Raw genomic sequence first — 17394 nt, forward strand, 5'->3', positions numbered from 1 at the left:
ACATCCACATGGTCTTGTTGAACCCCTAAGTCATCAAGCAACCCTTGAAGCCAGATGGCTTCCTTTATAGCTTCTGTTACAGCCATGTATTCTGCCTCAGTAGTTGACAGAGCAATTGTAGATTGCAGAGTCGACCTCCAACTTACTGGACCTCCAGCAATAGTGAATACAAAACATGTAGTGGATATACGCTTGTCCAAATCACCTGTGTAATCAGAATCCACATATCCAACAACACATTGACCAGTAATTTTATCCTGCTGGAACAATAAACCAACATCCACAGTACCCAGAATATACCGTAGAATCCATTTCACAGCTTCCCAATGCCCTTTTCCTGGATTATGCATATATCTACTAACAATACTAACAGCTTGTGAAATATCAGGCCTAGTACACATCATAGCATACATCAAACTACCAACAACATTTGCATAAGGAATTTGAGCCATGTACTGACTCTCTTCAACAGTTTTAGGAGACATAGAAGCACTAAGTTTGAAATGAGGGGCAAGAGGTGTACTAACCGGTTTTGAATTTTCATTCATCCTGAAACGTTGTAGTACCTTCTTCAAATACTGCTTCTGACACAAACTAATCTTGCCCTTCGGTCTATCTCTTTCAATTTCCATACCTAGTATCTTCCGAGCTTCTCCCAAGTCCTTCATCTCAAATTCATTTCTCAGTTGAGTCTTCAACCTTTCAATCTCCACTTTGCTCTTACATGCTATAAGCATATCATCAACATATAAAAGCAGATAAACGAAGGTTCCATCTTGTAGTTTGCGAAAGTATACACAATGATCATAGTGACTTCTTGTGTACTTTTGCCCGATCATAAATCGATCAAATCGCTTGTACCATTGTCTTGGAGACTGCTTCAAGCCATACAATGATTTTTCCAATTTGCAAACCCAATTTTCCTTTCCAGCAACCTTAAAACCTTCTGGCTGAGACATAAAAATCTCTTCCTCCAAATCACCATGTAAGAACGCAGTCTTGACATCAAGTTGGGCCAACTCAAGATCAAACTGCACAACCAAAGCCAACAGAATACGAATAGAAGAATGTTTTACTACAGGAGAAAATACCTCATTGTAGTCAATGTCTTCTTTCTGAGCATAGCCTTTAGCTACCAATCTGGCTTTGAATCTTACATTGTCTTTTCCCAAAGATTCCATCTTTTTGGCATACACCCATTTACAACCAATTTCTTTCTTCCCCTTTAGTAACTGAACCAGCTTCCAAGTCTTATTTTTATGAAGAGATTTCATCTCCTCATCCATAGATTTCTTCCACAACTCGTACTCTGAACTCATGACAGCTTCTTTGTAGGTGGATGGAATATCATCTTCAATAACGGGAAGTGCATATGCCACAATATCAGTAAATCGAACAGGCTTTCAAATTTCCCTTCTCGATCTTCTGGTTGCAATATAGTCTTGTTGCTGTGGAGGCTCTTGTGTAGGTGCCTCTACTTCATCATCCACGTCTTCATCATCAGAATTAACTGTAGGGCTAGGGTTTGTAACATCGGACCTTACTGGGACAGCTGGAGTCTTCAGTAACTCCACCTGCTTTGTGTTGCTCATGATCTTGGTTGCTTTAGTTTCACCTTCATGCTTGTTCTGATTAACCATAGCAGCCTCATCAAAGGTCACATCTCTGCTTACAACAAATTTCTTCTCATCTGGACACAAGAGTCGGTATCCCTTCACGCCAGTGCTAAAGCCCATAAATAGAGCTTTCTTTGCTCTTGGATCCAACTTGCTTTCTCTGACATGATAGTAAGCAGGACAACCAAATATGTGTAAGAACTTGTAATCAGTACAAGGTTTATTAGACCATACCTCCATGGGCGTTTTGCCCTCGTTTGCAGCAGCTGGCAATCGATTAATGATATGGCTTGCATAAGTGATTGCCTCAGCCCAAAATGCCTTGCTTAAACCAGCATTAGATAACATGCACCGGACTTTCTCAAGCAACGTACGGTTCATGCGCTCCGCCACTCCATTTTGTTGTGGTGTCTCCTTAACCGTAAAGTGCCTCACGATACCCTCATCTTGACAGACTTTCAAGAAAGGACCAGACTTATATTCACCCCCATTGTCTAATCTGAGAGTCTTGATCTTTCGATTGCTTTGAGTTTCAATCATCTTTTTCCACTTCAGGAATATTTTCAAGACTTCATCTTTACGCTTCATGGTGTACACCCATATTCTTCTAGAGAAGTCATCAACAAAGGAGACAAAATAATGGCTACCTCCCCAAGATGCATTCTTGGAAGGTCCCCAAACATCAGTGTGAACATAATCAAGAATGTTTTTAGTGTGGTGAATAGCAGTGCCAAATTTTACCCTAGTTTGCTTACCAAACACACAATGCTCACAGAATTCCAATTTGCATACCTTTGCACCTTTCAACAAACCTTGCTTCACCAATCCTTGCAACGCTTTTTCACCAGCATGCCCTAGACGCATATGCCATAACCTTGTGGTGTCTGTGCTATCGTCAATAGCTTCGGTTATGGCTGCTCCACCAATAATTGTACTTCCCTGCAAGAAATACAAGTTATTTCGTCTTATACCTTTCATCACCACCAGTGCCCCGTACACAGCTTTAAGAACTCCACTCTTCATGGTGATCTTAAGACCCTTGGATTCCAAAGCTCCCAGAGAGATAAGGTTTTTCTTCATATCCGGTATATACCGAACATCACTTAATTCTCTGACTGTTCCATCATGCATCTTCAAACAGATTTTGCCTATCCCTTGTGTTTTGCAGGCATTATCATTACCCATCAAAACAACTCCACCATCCAGCTCCTCGAAGCTAGAAAACCATTCTCGAATGGGACATATATGATAGGTGCAACCTGAATCCAAAATCCACTCCTTGGAGTGACCATTAGTAGATGAACTAGCCAAAGCAAACTTGAGATCATTATCTCCTTGGTTTACAATATTTGCTTCAGGGCCCGCTTTCTCCTTCTCTTTGTTCTTCAATTTGGGGCAATCTCTCTTCCAATGACCCTTTTGGCGGCAAAAGGCACATTCATCTTTAGCAAGAAACTTCCCTTGTGACTTTGAACGAGATTTTCCCCGTTTCACATATTTTCTTTCCACTGTTCGACCCCTTGCAACAAGTGCCTCGGTTTGTGAATTGTGAGTCTTTAGTTCCTTCTTACGACACTCATGATTCACCAATGCCGCAGACACCTCATCAAGTTTCACCTCGGTTTTTCCATACAACAAGGTAGTTGTCAAATGATCATAATCATCAGGCAATGAATTTAACAAACATAATGCCTTGTCCTCGTCAGGAATTTTCACATCAAGGTTTGCTAAATCAGCAAGTATTTTATTATAATCATTTAGGTGTTCATGCATAGAAATACCTGGACTATACTGAAAACGGAAGAGTCGTTTCTTCAGGAAGAGCCGATTTTCTGCGCTCTTGGTCATATACTTTTCCTCCAATTTTGTCCATAACTCCTTGGCAGAAGTTTCCTTCATATACGGGTATTTCAACTCCTTGTCAAGAAATGATCGAATAGCAGCACAAGCATGAAGATTAATTCGCGTCCACTGCTTGTCGTCAATATCTTCTGGTTTCTCTTCCAGAACCATATCCAACTCTTGTTGATACAAGACATCCATAACTTTACATTGCCACATACCAAAATTATTAGAGCCATTGAATTTATCAACCTCTAACCTTGTAGTAGGTCTGTTGGATGTAGGTGCTGACTCCTTCTTCTTCACAGGTTCACCTTCATCTCCAGCCATTTTCTTCAGCACTATTCACGGGAATGCAGCGCCAAGAAATTTTCCCTTTTTTTTTTTCTTCACTCCCACGAAAAAAACAAAGCCCTAGTCGAAAAACTGGGCTCTGATACCACTTGTTGTGCGGAAGCTTCAACAAGTGTGAGTGAAAAATAATAAACCCTAGAAACTGATAACAGATAAATGGAACAATACCAACAAGAACACCAAGATTTATACTGGTTCGGCAATGCCTACATCCAGTTTGGAGACGACGGAGTATTTCACCATAATCAATGAGAACATACAATAGTGTTTATCACTCAATTTCCCAAAGACCCGAATAACCCAAGCTCACACACTTACAATAGGAAGAGAAAACCAAAAAAAAATACAAAGCAAGACAATTTGAGAAAATTCTTCTCTATGCCAAATGGCTTCTTGCTATTTTCCTTTCTTCCTTGTTATATTTGAGTTATGCCTACATCTCCTTTTATAGGCCAAGGCCTCTCATCAAGTAATAAAGAATTAGGCATAAGTGCATCTCCCACCTGTAAGTGCATCCAATTTTTATTTCCCACCTGTAAGTGCATCCATTTTTTATTTCCCACATGTAGCATGCCAACAATAAAAGTAGCCGAAAGTAGCCGACATCATTTGTTGGTTTTAGACTACTTTGTTTGAGCCAATAATCAACACCTGACAATACTGCGGTTCTCATTTTCTTGGATTTTCCTACCGTTTCTCATATACCAATCAGAGCTTTTACTATTCATTGGCCGTACCAGAAGTGCTTATTCGGTAATTTTTCTTCGTAACTTTTTGACTTCTTTACCTTCTGATTTGTTATGATCTGTTTGGTTGCCACAAAAACTGAGGGGAAAAAACAATAGAGCAATAGTAGTAAATTCAAGTATTAACCTTTGTAATTCTCATCTCTGTAAACAATTTGTTGTTTGCTTTTTGCTTGTAGTTCTAGAACCTGGAAAACTTCTCCATTTAAAACACCAAAGCTTCATGTCGCAGCTAAAGATAGGATCGGTAAACTACCAAATGGAGTTCCTTGTCACATACTTTCGTTCCTTCATACAAAAGGTACCGTGAAGACCACGGTTTTGTCTACAAGATGGATGAATGTATGGGCCTTTATTCCCAATCTAAACTTCAACGATAGAGATTTACGTTGGCTTGACTCTGCTGCTTTTATGGGATTTGTCGACCATGTGCTTCTCTTTCATGGCTCATCGAACATTCACAAATTCTCTCTTCGTTGGTCTGATGCCGAGGATTTAACTTGAATTGTTGGTTGGATTCACACGGCATCAAGCATGATGTTGTTGAACGCGATCTCCATCTTTATGTAAATGATGTAGCTGACGGCCTTTTTGAGTTGCCCCAGTGCCTTTTCACGTCCAAAACACTGGTGGTTTTGAAGTTGATGTGAAAATTTATCACCTGCATACTCCTCCCACCTCTGGTTGGCCGGAAAGAGGAAGGAAGAATGGAGGGGTGAGGCATGCTTGAAATAACTTAAGCTAATTACTTATTAAGTTTTGGTTGAAGGGAAATTACAAAGGAAAAAGTTGAAATTACATAAGGAGATGCTTTTACATATAAAACCACTTAGGATCTTCACTTAGCCTGTCAGGAGCATTTTTGTAATTTCATTACTTTGATGAATAAAATACATGAAAATAAGGGGCGGGTTGTAACAATACACAACAGCTTCATGCAAGTATATCTCTTGTAATCGGTTTGGAGGAGGCTTCTTGCTGTTTAAATCCAATTTGGCTAACCCATCAGCTGCAAAATTACATTATTTGTGAACATGTTGCAAATTACAACTTCATCTCGCTATTTAAACTCAATAATAATAATATAATATGATAATCCGATAACTTTTCATTAATATGAAAATCATTCAACAACTTTTCAAGAATATGACAATCATTCAACAACTTTACAACTAGCTAGGGGAATAAAGAGAGTGCAGGGAAATGCGTTTGGGTGGCGACGGTGGTGGTGTGGCAGATTTTCAAGGTACTGTTAAATGTTGTTTTTATCTTTTAATCACATATGTCTGTATTAATGTCATTCATACGAGCTTCATAACCTTTCGGATTTTTTCTTTGATCCGATGCACCATTCCACTGTGTAGAGCTATTTTCACACATGAGGTGCACAGAAAAAGGGGAGGAGTTTTCTCTTCCTTTTCTGTAGAGAGGAAGAGTGGAGGGGTGTGGCCTGCATGCAGACCCATCATATTCAAATCCCTTAAAAACTAAACAGATTGGGGGAATGAAACAAATTAAATCGCAATACAGTTTTATGCAAGCTCGAATTATAAACATGGAAACATAACGTCGGTGCTCTTACTTCCCGGTGCATTACTACATGAAGCTTACAATTTGAGCTTGCATCAACCCGCATGCAGCGTATGATGCATGCGAGCCTAATTTCGGAACATCTTTAACAGCTTAAGTCTTTGAAGCCTACCCAAGATATGTCAAATAATAACATGCATTGTGCCGCAATAATATTAGAAACTGGCTCTTACAGTCAGAAACGAAGGATTAAGCAGCAATTCACGGACACCCGCCAACACATCTAATGAGAAAATTGACCAATGCTATCAAGTCTCGACCAATACAAAATTAAGTTGCAATTCTTCTGGGTGCAGATCTAGACGAAATTCCTAACCAGTCTCATTTTATAACTACAAACAGAGCATTTTGGAGTCCCTTTCAACATATTTGCTCAATAGGATCCAAATCCAGTCGGTCCAAGTAATACCATTCATGCAATCGAACGAGGAGGTGTTCGATTAATTTCCTACTTGCATTGAACAGATTCAAACAGAAACGAACAATATATGTATATACATATGCCAAAGTCAGAAACATCTGATCAAATGAAAAACATTAAGCAATTACTAAACTAGCTCAAAAATTGCAACTAACAAAGCATCACTAGCAAAAGCTTTCCACAATATCGATCCAATCCCTAACTACGACCGATTAAAACCAGCAAGCGATCCAAGTTTCTAAAGTTACCCAACATTGTAAACAATTTCTACTACGCTACTAAACGCATCAAAAGCCTGACATTTCGATTTTCGTCTCTGAGTTTCAACATCTCTATTCCATTCCACAAACTTGCACTGAACAGAGTCAATCAGGAACAACAATACATGTATATACAGATGCTGAAAAGTTATCTACAATATCGACCGAAATCCTTAATTATGTTCCATTAAACCAGCATTCTAATCCAAATTTCTAAAGCTACCCAACATTGTAAACAATTGTACTAAAGCAATAGAATATCAGCAACAATGTCGAATTCCAATCCATCTAAGCACCCCTAAGATTCAATTGCCTAGCAATCTCATATGAAATAAAAGCGTCAACAGCAGCATACTGAATCTGAGCATAAGTAAGCCACTGACTGTCCCACCTGCTCAACGTCACACTCTTCGGCTTCTCCAGCTCCTTCCCCAGCACCGCGCTCGCCAACCGCTTCAACCCGAAGTTCCTCAGCTCCCAAACCCCCAACCTATCCGCTGCTAAACCCCGAAGATCAACAACATTGGCGACGCGCAGCCTGTAGTCTAAAAGCAGCTTCTCGCAATCGCTCTCGATGCCGACGCCGACGAACGTGAAGGCGGGATTGGCGAGGAAAGTGGATAGGGAATGGGGAATCCAATCGGAGTGTAAAACCTGGAATATTAGGCAATTGGGGTCCAAGGAGACGCGGGGCAGCACCGTGCCTGCCGGGATTTGAAGGGAGCCGGGGTAGTTGGGGCCGGTGCAGAGCTGCAGGGTGGCGATCGGGTTGTGGTGGTAGCGGTTGTTGGGGCGCCACTCGACGTCGAGGCCGACAATGCGGTGGTTGGGGTTGGCGGGAGTGACGTTGGAGAGCCACGATTCCACCATGGCTGAGTTGCTGGTGACCATGGTGTGGACTCTGTCGTTGTAAAACGACACGCCGTACACGTTGTGGGTGTCGTACGGTAGCTCGTAGTCCACGATGCTGATCGCCATCCTCCTCTGGGATTGGTCAATGCGAGGGTTGGGTTTTGATAAAGTGGAAAACCGACCCCAAACGGAGCGTTTTCAATTCCAACGGTTATAAATAGACCCGTCGGCTGTCGCATGCATACAATCACTCGCAGGCTGCAGGTATCACCGTCGTCGAGAAAGCCACCGGAGAAAGATATTTCCAATTTTAATTCGCATGTATGATCAACCACATGTACTCCGATGAACGACCACATGTATGACCACTAAATAAATTTATAAGATATTTCCAATTGTAATTTACATGTAATTAATTGATTAGTATTAGTGTTTGAAATTTCGGCTAAAATCGCCTGATTCTCTCTGACATAACGGTTAAATATCAACAACTACAATGACATGTTTCATTTTAAATTTTCTATCATTTTTCTCGAATGCAACCCATATCGATATCGACATATAGCTCCTCACATTGGTCCATGAGATTAAAATCGATAAAACTGGTTCCTGAGTTTGTCTGCTATCAATCATTTTGATCATTTCGTAAAAAATCTCTGTTACGTAAGGAAAAAATCACATGGTCACCCTCGATTTTTGGCAAATCATTTTGGCTAATTGTTTATTATATTGGGGATATTTTTGCTATTTTGTTTCTTATTTAAAAGAGATTTTCACAAAAAAAACTAAAATGAGTGATGGACAAACTCAGCACTACTTATATCAATTTCAAATCAGAGGCTAAAGTGAGGAATGATTTCGTTATGATGGACTAGTTTGGGTAAAATGCCAATTAGAAATAATCAAACAACCTTTCGGTTTTATCCGAATCTTTGGTGGATTCCAGAAATCTTTGTTCTTCAATATTTACGTTTGTAATCCCATATATACCAGCACGAAATTTAGATTGTTTGTCACTCGTAATCACATTAAGAATAAGAAATAAAGTAATTAATCCAAACTCGTGAAACTCGTCCAACTAAACTAAAACTCGTCCAACTAAACTAACTTGAAAGCCAAAGATAAAGCAAAGAGTGTGTGTAAGGTGAGAAAAAAACCATGTGCAAAATAGGAGTGTGATATCCACACACCTCATTTTATTTTTCACACATCCTTCTAATTTTCGACCGTTGAATCGAATGAATTAAAAAATATCAACGGACAAACATTAACAAAGATGTGTGAGAAGTAATTTAGGATGTGTGATAGCACATCCCAATTGTCACATCCCGGCCCGGGTGGGACGACTTCCCGGGCCCGCTCCACTACCGTAGCACGATATTGTCCGCTTTGGGCTTACCATTCCCTCACGGTTTTGTTTCTGGGAACTCACACGAGAACTTCCCGATGGGTCACCCATCTTGGGAGTGCTCTCGTGCGCTACTCGCTTAACTTTGGAGTTCCTACGGAACCCAAAGCCAGTGAGCTCCCAAAAGGCCTCGTGCTAGGTAGAGATGAGAATATACATTTAAGGATCACTTCCCTGGGCGATGTGGGATGTCACAATCCACCCCCCTTAGGGGCCCGACGTCCTCGTCGGCACATCACGACCAGGGTTAGGCTCTGATACCAATGTCACATCCCGGCCCGGGTGGGACGACTTCCCGGGCCCGCTCCACTACCGTAGCACGATATTGTCCGCTTTGGGCTTTATTGTGACATCCCACATTGCCCAAGGGTGATCCTTAAATGTATATTCTCATCCCTACCTAGCACGAGGCCTTTTGGGAGCTCACTGGCTTCGGGTTCCGTAGGAGCTCCGAAGTTAAGCGAGTAGAGGGCTAGAGCAATCCCATGATGGGTGACCCACTGGGAAGTTGCTCGTGAGTTCCCAAAAACAAAACCGTGAGGGAATGGTAAGCCCAAAGCGGACAATATCGTGCTACGGTAGTGGAGCGGGCTCGGGAAGTCGTCCCACCCGGGCCGGGATGTGACATTGGTATCAGAGCCTAACCCTGGTCGCGTGTGTGCCGACGAGGACGTCGGGCCCCTAAGGGGGGTGGATTGTGACATCCCACATTGCCCAAGGGTGATCCTTAAATGTATATTCTCATCCCTACCTAGCACGAGGCCTTTTGGGAGCTCACTGGCTTCGGGTTCCGTAGGAGCTCCGAAGTTAAGCGAGTAGAGGGCTAGAGCAATCCCATGATGGGTGACCCACTGGGAAGTTGCTCGTGAGTTCCCAAAAACAAAACCGTGAGGGAATGGTAAGCCCAAAGCGGACAATATCGTGCTACGGTAGTGGAGCGGGCCCGGGAAGTCGTCCCACCCGGGCCGGGATGTGACACCAATTCAAATCACCTCCGTGAAAGGAAAATCGGCCGTTCTGACTTGTGAGCGAAAATATGTCAAATTGTAAAACACTCTAAAATTTGGGTGGGTAATTGTAAAATAGCTTAGTCTGTGTGGTAATTACCACAAAAGTGGAAATTTCATGTGGTAATTGTGCAATTTTCCGTGGAAGCAAAGGAGGAAAGAGCTACAGCGCTGCGTTTAAACTTGACGGTTGCAGTTGCAGAGATGGTATGAAAAGGGCAAACCGCCACAATCTCTCCCGGTTTTCTCAGCAACCAATCAGCTTCTTCACCGTTCACCAAAGCTAGCATTTTTCTGGTCCTCTCGTAATTCTTATCAGGTAATTTCTTCCTAACTTTTTGATTTCCTTACCATCTGTTTGGTTACCAAGAAAACTGAGAAAAGTAAATGGAAAGAACTGAAAGTTCAAGTCTGAACTTTGTGTATTTATACTATGTCTGGTGAAATTTTTGTTTCAATCGGTAAAAATTTTACTGGGACAGTGGGATTTGATGTAAAAATTTGCAATTATTGCTGTTATTTACGTTTTAGATTCTGCGTAACAAAACAGAGCATAAATTTAAGAGCTTTTAACTTTTTAGTTTTTAATTTAAGTCTACAGAGACCTCTAGGTTTGAACAATTTCATCTCTTTTCGGTTTCTTTAATTTCTACGTAATTTAAACATAAGCATAGATGATATTTTTTGTTTTTTGTGTAATTAGGTTACAAATGAGTTGTTGTTCGGAATCCAAGATTCGAGCCGGAGGTAGAGATAGGGTCAGGAAGTTACCGGATGCAGTTCTTTATCGTATACGTTTGGTTCTTGTACCAAAAGATGCTGTGAGGACTAGCACTTTGTCTACAAGATGGAAGGACATATGGGCCTCTGTTCCCAATCTGAACTTCGACAGCCGAGATTTCTCCTCCTCTACTGGCTTTTCAGAGTTTGTTTATTGTGTGCTTTTCTTTCGGGAATCAACAAGCATTAAAAAATTCCGCGTTTTTTATTCCCTTGCCGAGGATTTTAGCCAGGATTTCTCTCATGCTGATGGTTGGATTCGCACTGCCATTAGGCAAAAAGTTGCGGAACTTGATCTTTTGATTGAATCAGATGATGGTGAGATGTTGTTGCTGCCTTTTGAACCTGTGGTGGTCAAAGTGTATGGCTAATATTCCGACGTCTGGTTGTTTCCCATGTTTCAAAGTCCTCCATGTTACATTTCAGTATCCTCAAAATCACTCAGTGGAAGTCGCCCCTGTACTTGAAGATTTGAACTTTGACTGAGATCTTGGAGAAGTATTTAGCTTTGACATCTCTGCACATGAACTGAAGTGGATAAGAATAAGTTTTTAGAACTCCATTTGGTCTTTCAAGCTACAAAGCTTCAAAAATTTCATCTCAATGAGGACCTTTTGTCAAAATATATCCTGGAGGATACAAAACCCCTAGTCAAAGCCAAGATTTTTGTCAATTGGAGGTACCAAGACGATGAACAATATGCATTTTGTAACCGTATGCATAAGCTTCTGGCCGGAATTTCCACTGCCAAATATCTGTATTTTTAGGGTCATATTTTTAAGGTAAGCATATCCTAACTTGTTCTGTGCATGACATATTGTCATTATGTATGATAGATTGAAAGAAACTCACTACTATGGTTTTGGTATGGAAAGGAAATAATAAAGATGCTTAATGCCACCTGCATGAAAAGATTTTCGCTTGCATTATGGCAGGTACCAAACATAGCTTTATAACTGAAGTCGTTTTCCCCTTTTGGCAACTATGATTCCAAATAGTATATTATGCATGACCAAATGTTTCATATTCACACGAATTTCTGTTTGATTAATGCTTTATATTTCACGAAGGAGTTTTGTTTACTTGAGAAAATTGATACTGCTTGCTCCTGTCTGCTGCTTCTGGTTGAAACACCTAATAGAGTCGGTCAAGAGTACACCTGGTCTAGAATGTCTTGTCTTAGAAAATGAGTATTATAATCAGCCCACATCCAATGAAGAATGCTTAGGCGTAATGCTTGAAGAAATCTGATATATATATCTTCGGATATATATCCGTACAGCTTAATTGGAGTGCATCAGAATTTCTACCTTCTTGTTTGTTATCACAGCTCAAAACTGTCGCTATAAGGGCAGTCAAGGCACGAGTAGATGAGATTGAAGTAGCAAAGTATTTGCTTAAGAATGGTGAAGTCTTGAAGAAGATGACTTTTCATGCTCCTGAATTTGGATTAACAAAGAGAAGGTATACAAGCAAATTTTAATGTTTTGAAAGGGGTTCGAAGACGTGTCAAGTTGAATTTATCAAAGTGACACTGTTGGCTTTATAAGGGTTTTTATCTAGGAATTTAATTTTAGCTTTGTTGATGTTTGAAATGGAAACAATGGATGCTTCGTTGAAGATGATCTTTTAGCATGAGTCTGTTATCAAGGGTGAACATAAATATGCAGTCTCTTTGTTTTTCATTGCATAAATTCTTCATATACTGTAGAATTAAAATTGCTTAGGACTTGGAGAGGGGTCATGTGTGAATCTCAGGCTCTATGCAATGTTTAAGGTGAAGAATTTGGTCCTGTTGGTCTGGTGTAGTGCAAAGTGGCTCACTTTATGGATGCACATGATTTTCTGAATTTTATTATTTCAGTATGAATAGGATTGCTTACTTTCTTCCTGCTAATGTGCAAAAAAACCATAGAGGGGCTCAATAAACAAGGAAAATTTACATCTATAGAATATTTCTAACAAAAATGGACAACTTATGAATTCTAATAAATACAAAATAGAACTGAGTGGACGGAAAACTAAAGTGTTCCGGGTATATATAGATCTTTATTGACTCCTCAGCCCCCTCAAACTTTCCGCCGGACAAAACTGAAAACCTTAAGATCAAAATTTTGATCCCCAATTGGCACCTCGTTAAGACAACGAATCGAAGGTCTTACAAGCCTCTACAAGAGCAAAGGTGAGCAATAATCGCAACCCTTAGCCTTATTTTGAAACCCCTTTCCTTTTCCCGTGTGGTTTGTCAAAATGAAATATACGTTTGGAATGTAATCTTTTTATTTCAATTATCAGCTGAAAAGAATCACTGATTGCGAGAAATCCAAGGGTAACAGGCATATCATCTTATATATAAGATTCCAACTAGGAAAGAGCTTCTTCATCCCAAATTACTGCATCCGAACAATTCAAATTTCATTGCATGTTTTGCAAACTCTCATCCAATTTTTGCATGTTTTAGGTACGTGGTGGTGCAAAGGGGAAGGGCCATTTCCACCATAACTTCCCCCTTGTCATTACTCATTATGTTGTTTATAATTTGTTTTAGTACCAAGTCAAATGTGTGTTCTGTTTTGTGCTTCACTCTCATACTTCAGAGCGGTGACAACCAATTCATATTTTCCCCGGGCCATCACAGCAGCTCAGCTCTTACAAGGTATAATATTTTGACTACCTTACCGTTCCCATCTGTTTGGTACCCAAAACTGCCAAATTAATAGAGGAGTAGATAAATTTAAGTCTTACCGTTTCTGTTGATTGTCTCTAGGAAAGAAGAATCTTTATTTTGTTGATTCTATTTCCTCATTGAATAAAGCATCCAGAACAATGTTGTGGTATCGAATATTTTCTTCTTGGATCTGTTTGTTTCCATTAAGTAATAAAAATTTCTTGGCAAAGTGGAATTTCATGGGTGGAATATATCTGTGAAAGGCAATTATCATTCGAAGACATTATGGTTAAATGCAGTGTTGTTGCCGCCATTATTTGTAAATGCTTGATATGAAATATCAAAATATATTATACTAAAATGTTGGCGCATTTACTTCCCCATTAGATTCTAGTAACCATATGCTGAGCTTAAATAAAGATTTTATTTGTTTTCTTTTTTCAATTTTAACTGAAGGGTACAAATGAGTTCGAGGCCAATGCATCAAGGAGTTAGTGATAGGATAAGTGAATTACCAAATGATGTTCTTTGTCGTACACTTTCGTTTCTTCCAACGAAGTATGCTGTGAGGACCACTGTTTTGTCGAAGAAATGGAAGAACATATGGACTTCCGTACCCAATCTATACTTTTGTGATAATGACTACCCTGATGTTAATGCCTTTATGGCATTTGTGGATCGTGTACTTGACTCTCATGACTTATCACGCATCCAAAAATTCTGTCTTCATTCTTCCTGCTTTGACGTCGAACCGTCTATTCTTAATCGTTGGATATGCACTGCAATTAGACACAATGTTCGTGAACTTGATCTTTTTGTTCACTCAGATGCAGAAGATTATTTTGAATTGCCTCAGACCCTTTTCACGAGCAAAAACCTAGAAGTTTTGAAGCTGCAATTGAATTTTATTGCCAATCCTCCTGCCTCAAAGTGTTTCCCAAGTCTCAAGTCCCTCTGTGTTGTAATTCAGCATCCTGAAGGTATCTCAGTGAAGATGTTTTTTTCTTACCTCCCTGTACTTGAAGATTTGGAAATACAGGGATACCTTGAATATTATGATGTGGATGTCAACGTCTCAGCACCAGAACTGAGGAAATTAGTAATAAATTTAGCGTATGGAAATGCTTATGGTGGCAATGATCATAAATTATGTGTTAATGCTCCAAAACTTGAATTCCTTGACGTCAAGCTGGATAGCTTGTCAAAGTTTTTATTGTTAATCAATGCAAATTCCGCCGTCAAGGCAAATGTTGACCTCCTGTACGAAGAACTGTCCAATGGTGAATCTGCAGATGTGGAATATAGTCTCCAGTATAAAATGCAGGCTGATCGTGCCATTGATATTCTGAAAAATATCTCCAATGTGAAGTACCTGTCTCCTTCAATTCGTAATTTGGAGGTATGTTGTCTTTGACTTGTTTCGTTACGTTATATTTGGGACAGAATTATGTGTAGCAAATGTTCAATTCTTGCACGAATATCTTTTGTGATCTTTACTTTGATCCTATTTTGATGTAGGGTGATTTGCCTGCTTTTGACAATTTGAACCAATTGAACCTGGTTTTTTATGATTGCGGTTACTGGGGATTTCTAATAAAGTTATCAGTAAATCACCTGACCTACAACATCTCGTCTTTGAACACAAGGTAAGATGTACTTCCACTTATGCTACTCTTTTAATAACATGGTAGCCTTTTGGATTCTCATGCTTTCATTCTTTCTTTTGAATACCTTTTAGGATTGTAGCATATGCAATGAAGTAGACTTCCGGCAAGTACTTAATCCACCAAAGTTTGCGCCGCTTTCTCTGATGGTGCACCTCAAAACAATCACTGTAAACGGATTCAAGGGAAGGCGGGAAGAGGTGCAAGTGGTAAAGTATTTGTTAGAGAACCGGACCTGTCTACAGAAGATGATCATTTCTATTAAAGCGATTCCAGGTCATCTATTTGACAACTTATACAGGGAAGTTTTACAGTTTCCAAAGGTGTTCGATTGTCAAGTTGAAATGCGATTGTGGGTTTCAGAACTGAATTATTATCCAGTGTGTTTCTAGGATTCGGGAAAGAAAAAACAATCCTCTTTCGTTTTAGAAGGTGATCGGGCGTTTGCGGTTTGTTTTTCTGTGCTATATTTTCTTGTATCAACTTTCGATAGGTTCTTCAGACTCTCTGGGAATTCGACTGTGGACTTGCCTACGGTGATGATGATGATAGAAGGGGCAATATATAATACTGTTTTGCAGACGTTGCCATTTTCTTGAACAGTTGTTAATCTTGCATCTTTGTAATGCCGTTTTTCTCCATTGTTAACATCCAAGGATAAAGGGACAATATTTTTACACTCATTTTGAGCCATTAGATTTTGTAACATTCACGGTTAATGATTACGAGTGATAAGAGAATGAGCTAAACATCACAATGAGTTAGCCATAATATTTTGGTTCGAATTTGCCTTTAGTGAGAGTTGAATCTAAAGGCTCTTACTTACAAGATAAATATCATTAGACTGGAGCACTAAGCTACAAATTTAGGTCAATTGTAGAGTTAAATATAATTCTTGTATTTCCTCAGAGTGCAAATCCTACTTTAAACTCTAGACATATTCGAACTCATCTAACTTTAGACATGGCACTAAAGTCATACATGACCTCAAATTTTCCGGTGCATTGATTTAACTTTAAAATTTTCGACTGATTCGAGATGATCTAATAATCAATTTTACTTCAGATATTTTATTTCATCTTCGGTTGAGGGTAAATGTAACTTTTGGCCTCACAAAAATTCTCTCGTGATCGTGGACCTAATTATTCTCTTTTGTTGTGAAATCGACGGTGTGTGTAGTGGAATAAATGAAACAAGACACAAAGTTTAGGATGTTCCTCTACAATCAGTATGACTGGAGTATGTCATCGGCGCAGCGGCGGTGCTTTCATTATAATTTGGAATAATAAGAGTACAAAGATAACTCTCTATATTCTCTCCTATCTTTTTTTCTCTCTGCCGTGAGCCTTGTGGCTTCTCTCTATTTCTTTTGTGTTGTGTGGGGTGTTGAATTTATACAGAAAGTGTGAGCAGTGAAAAACAAGCTTCGGCAGCTTCCTAGAAAAAATAAATGTGGAAGACAGCCCTTATTCCCATTTGTAGCTTAGTGGATTAGTGGCCAGCATGGACATCCACCATATTTATAACATTCCCCTTTGGATAACCATAAGTCTTCGATTGACTCGTTAAAATCTTGATTTGTTTTGGATGCTCCCCCTGATTTCAAATCCTTTAGACTGATGTTCCCCCCCCCCCCCGGCCCCAAGATGATGTACCTTTTTCACTTGCCTTATATGTAGTTTCGGGTTTGGTGAAGTACAGTACAAACCTAATGGGAGTCCTTCCAAGTCTTTGAGTGATGAGAGTTGTCGAAAGAGGTGTTTTACTTGTTGTTGACTTTCCACAGGCTTGGTCTTGAACTGGGCTGGAGGGTTTCTTAAAGGGTCGACAAGGTTTGGTCTTGAATGAAACGGACCACTAACGGTTTCACGTGGTGGATGATCTTCTAAAACATCACTTTTCAGCAACTCATCCATGCTTGGCAGCTTCAGTGTAAAGAGCCAACATTATGTCAACTATTTTGAGGTATTTATTGAGGAAATTCGTGACCTAGCAACAGTTGAAGATGAATATTCGAGAGCGATGCTATGTAAGCAATCAGGCAAAGGTTCTAGGCAATTAGTTCCAGATTGGAAGTTTGATTTCAAGTTCTGACTAATTGCTTTCTTTCTCCTTGTCTTGCAGGTAAGAGCAAGGGTAAAGAAAAAGACAGAGAAAAAGTATGATATGAGATACTCTTGCTCTCG

At 39.8% G+C, this 17394-nt stretch overlaps 2 protein-coding genes across 2 annotated transcripts; one reads left to right on the forward strand and one right to left on the reverse strand.

The window, feature by feature from the left end:
- Positions 1-7117: 7117 nt before the first annotated feature.
- Positions 7118-7807, reverse strand: LOC103936511 (Werner Syndrome-like exonuclease). Its single transcript, XM_009346358.3, has one exon. It carries the CDS (start codon positions 7805-7807, stop codon positions 7118-7120), a length of 690 nt encoding a protein of 229 aa, XP_009344633.2.
- Positions 7808-11246: 3439 nt separating this feature from the next.
- LOC103936512 (F-box/FBD/LRR-repeat protein At4g26340) lies at positions 11247-15891 on the forward strand. The gene is given in 5 exon segments (XM_048585473.1): positions 11247-13532; positions 14001-14943; positions 15063-15144; positions 15147-15190; positions 15283-15891. Coding segments are annotated over 5 exon segments (1518 nt in total). The 5' UTR covers positions 11247-13401; the 3' UTR covers positions 15601-15891.
- Positions 15892-17394: the final 1503 nt, after the last annotated feature.

Source organism: the organism of the source record quoted next, unplaced genomic scaffold (assembly GCF_019419815.1).
Source record: "Pyrus x bretschneideri cultivar Hongxiangsu unplaced genomic scaffold, Pyrus_bretschneideri_v1 Contig23, whole genome shotgun sequence".
NCBI lineage: Eukaryota > Viridiplantae > Streptophyta > Magnoliopsida > Rosales > Rosaceae > Pyrus > Pyrus x bretschneideri.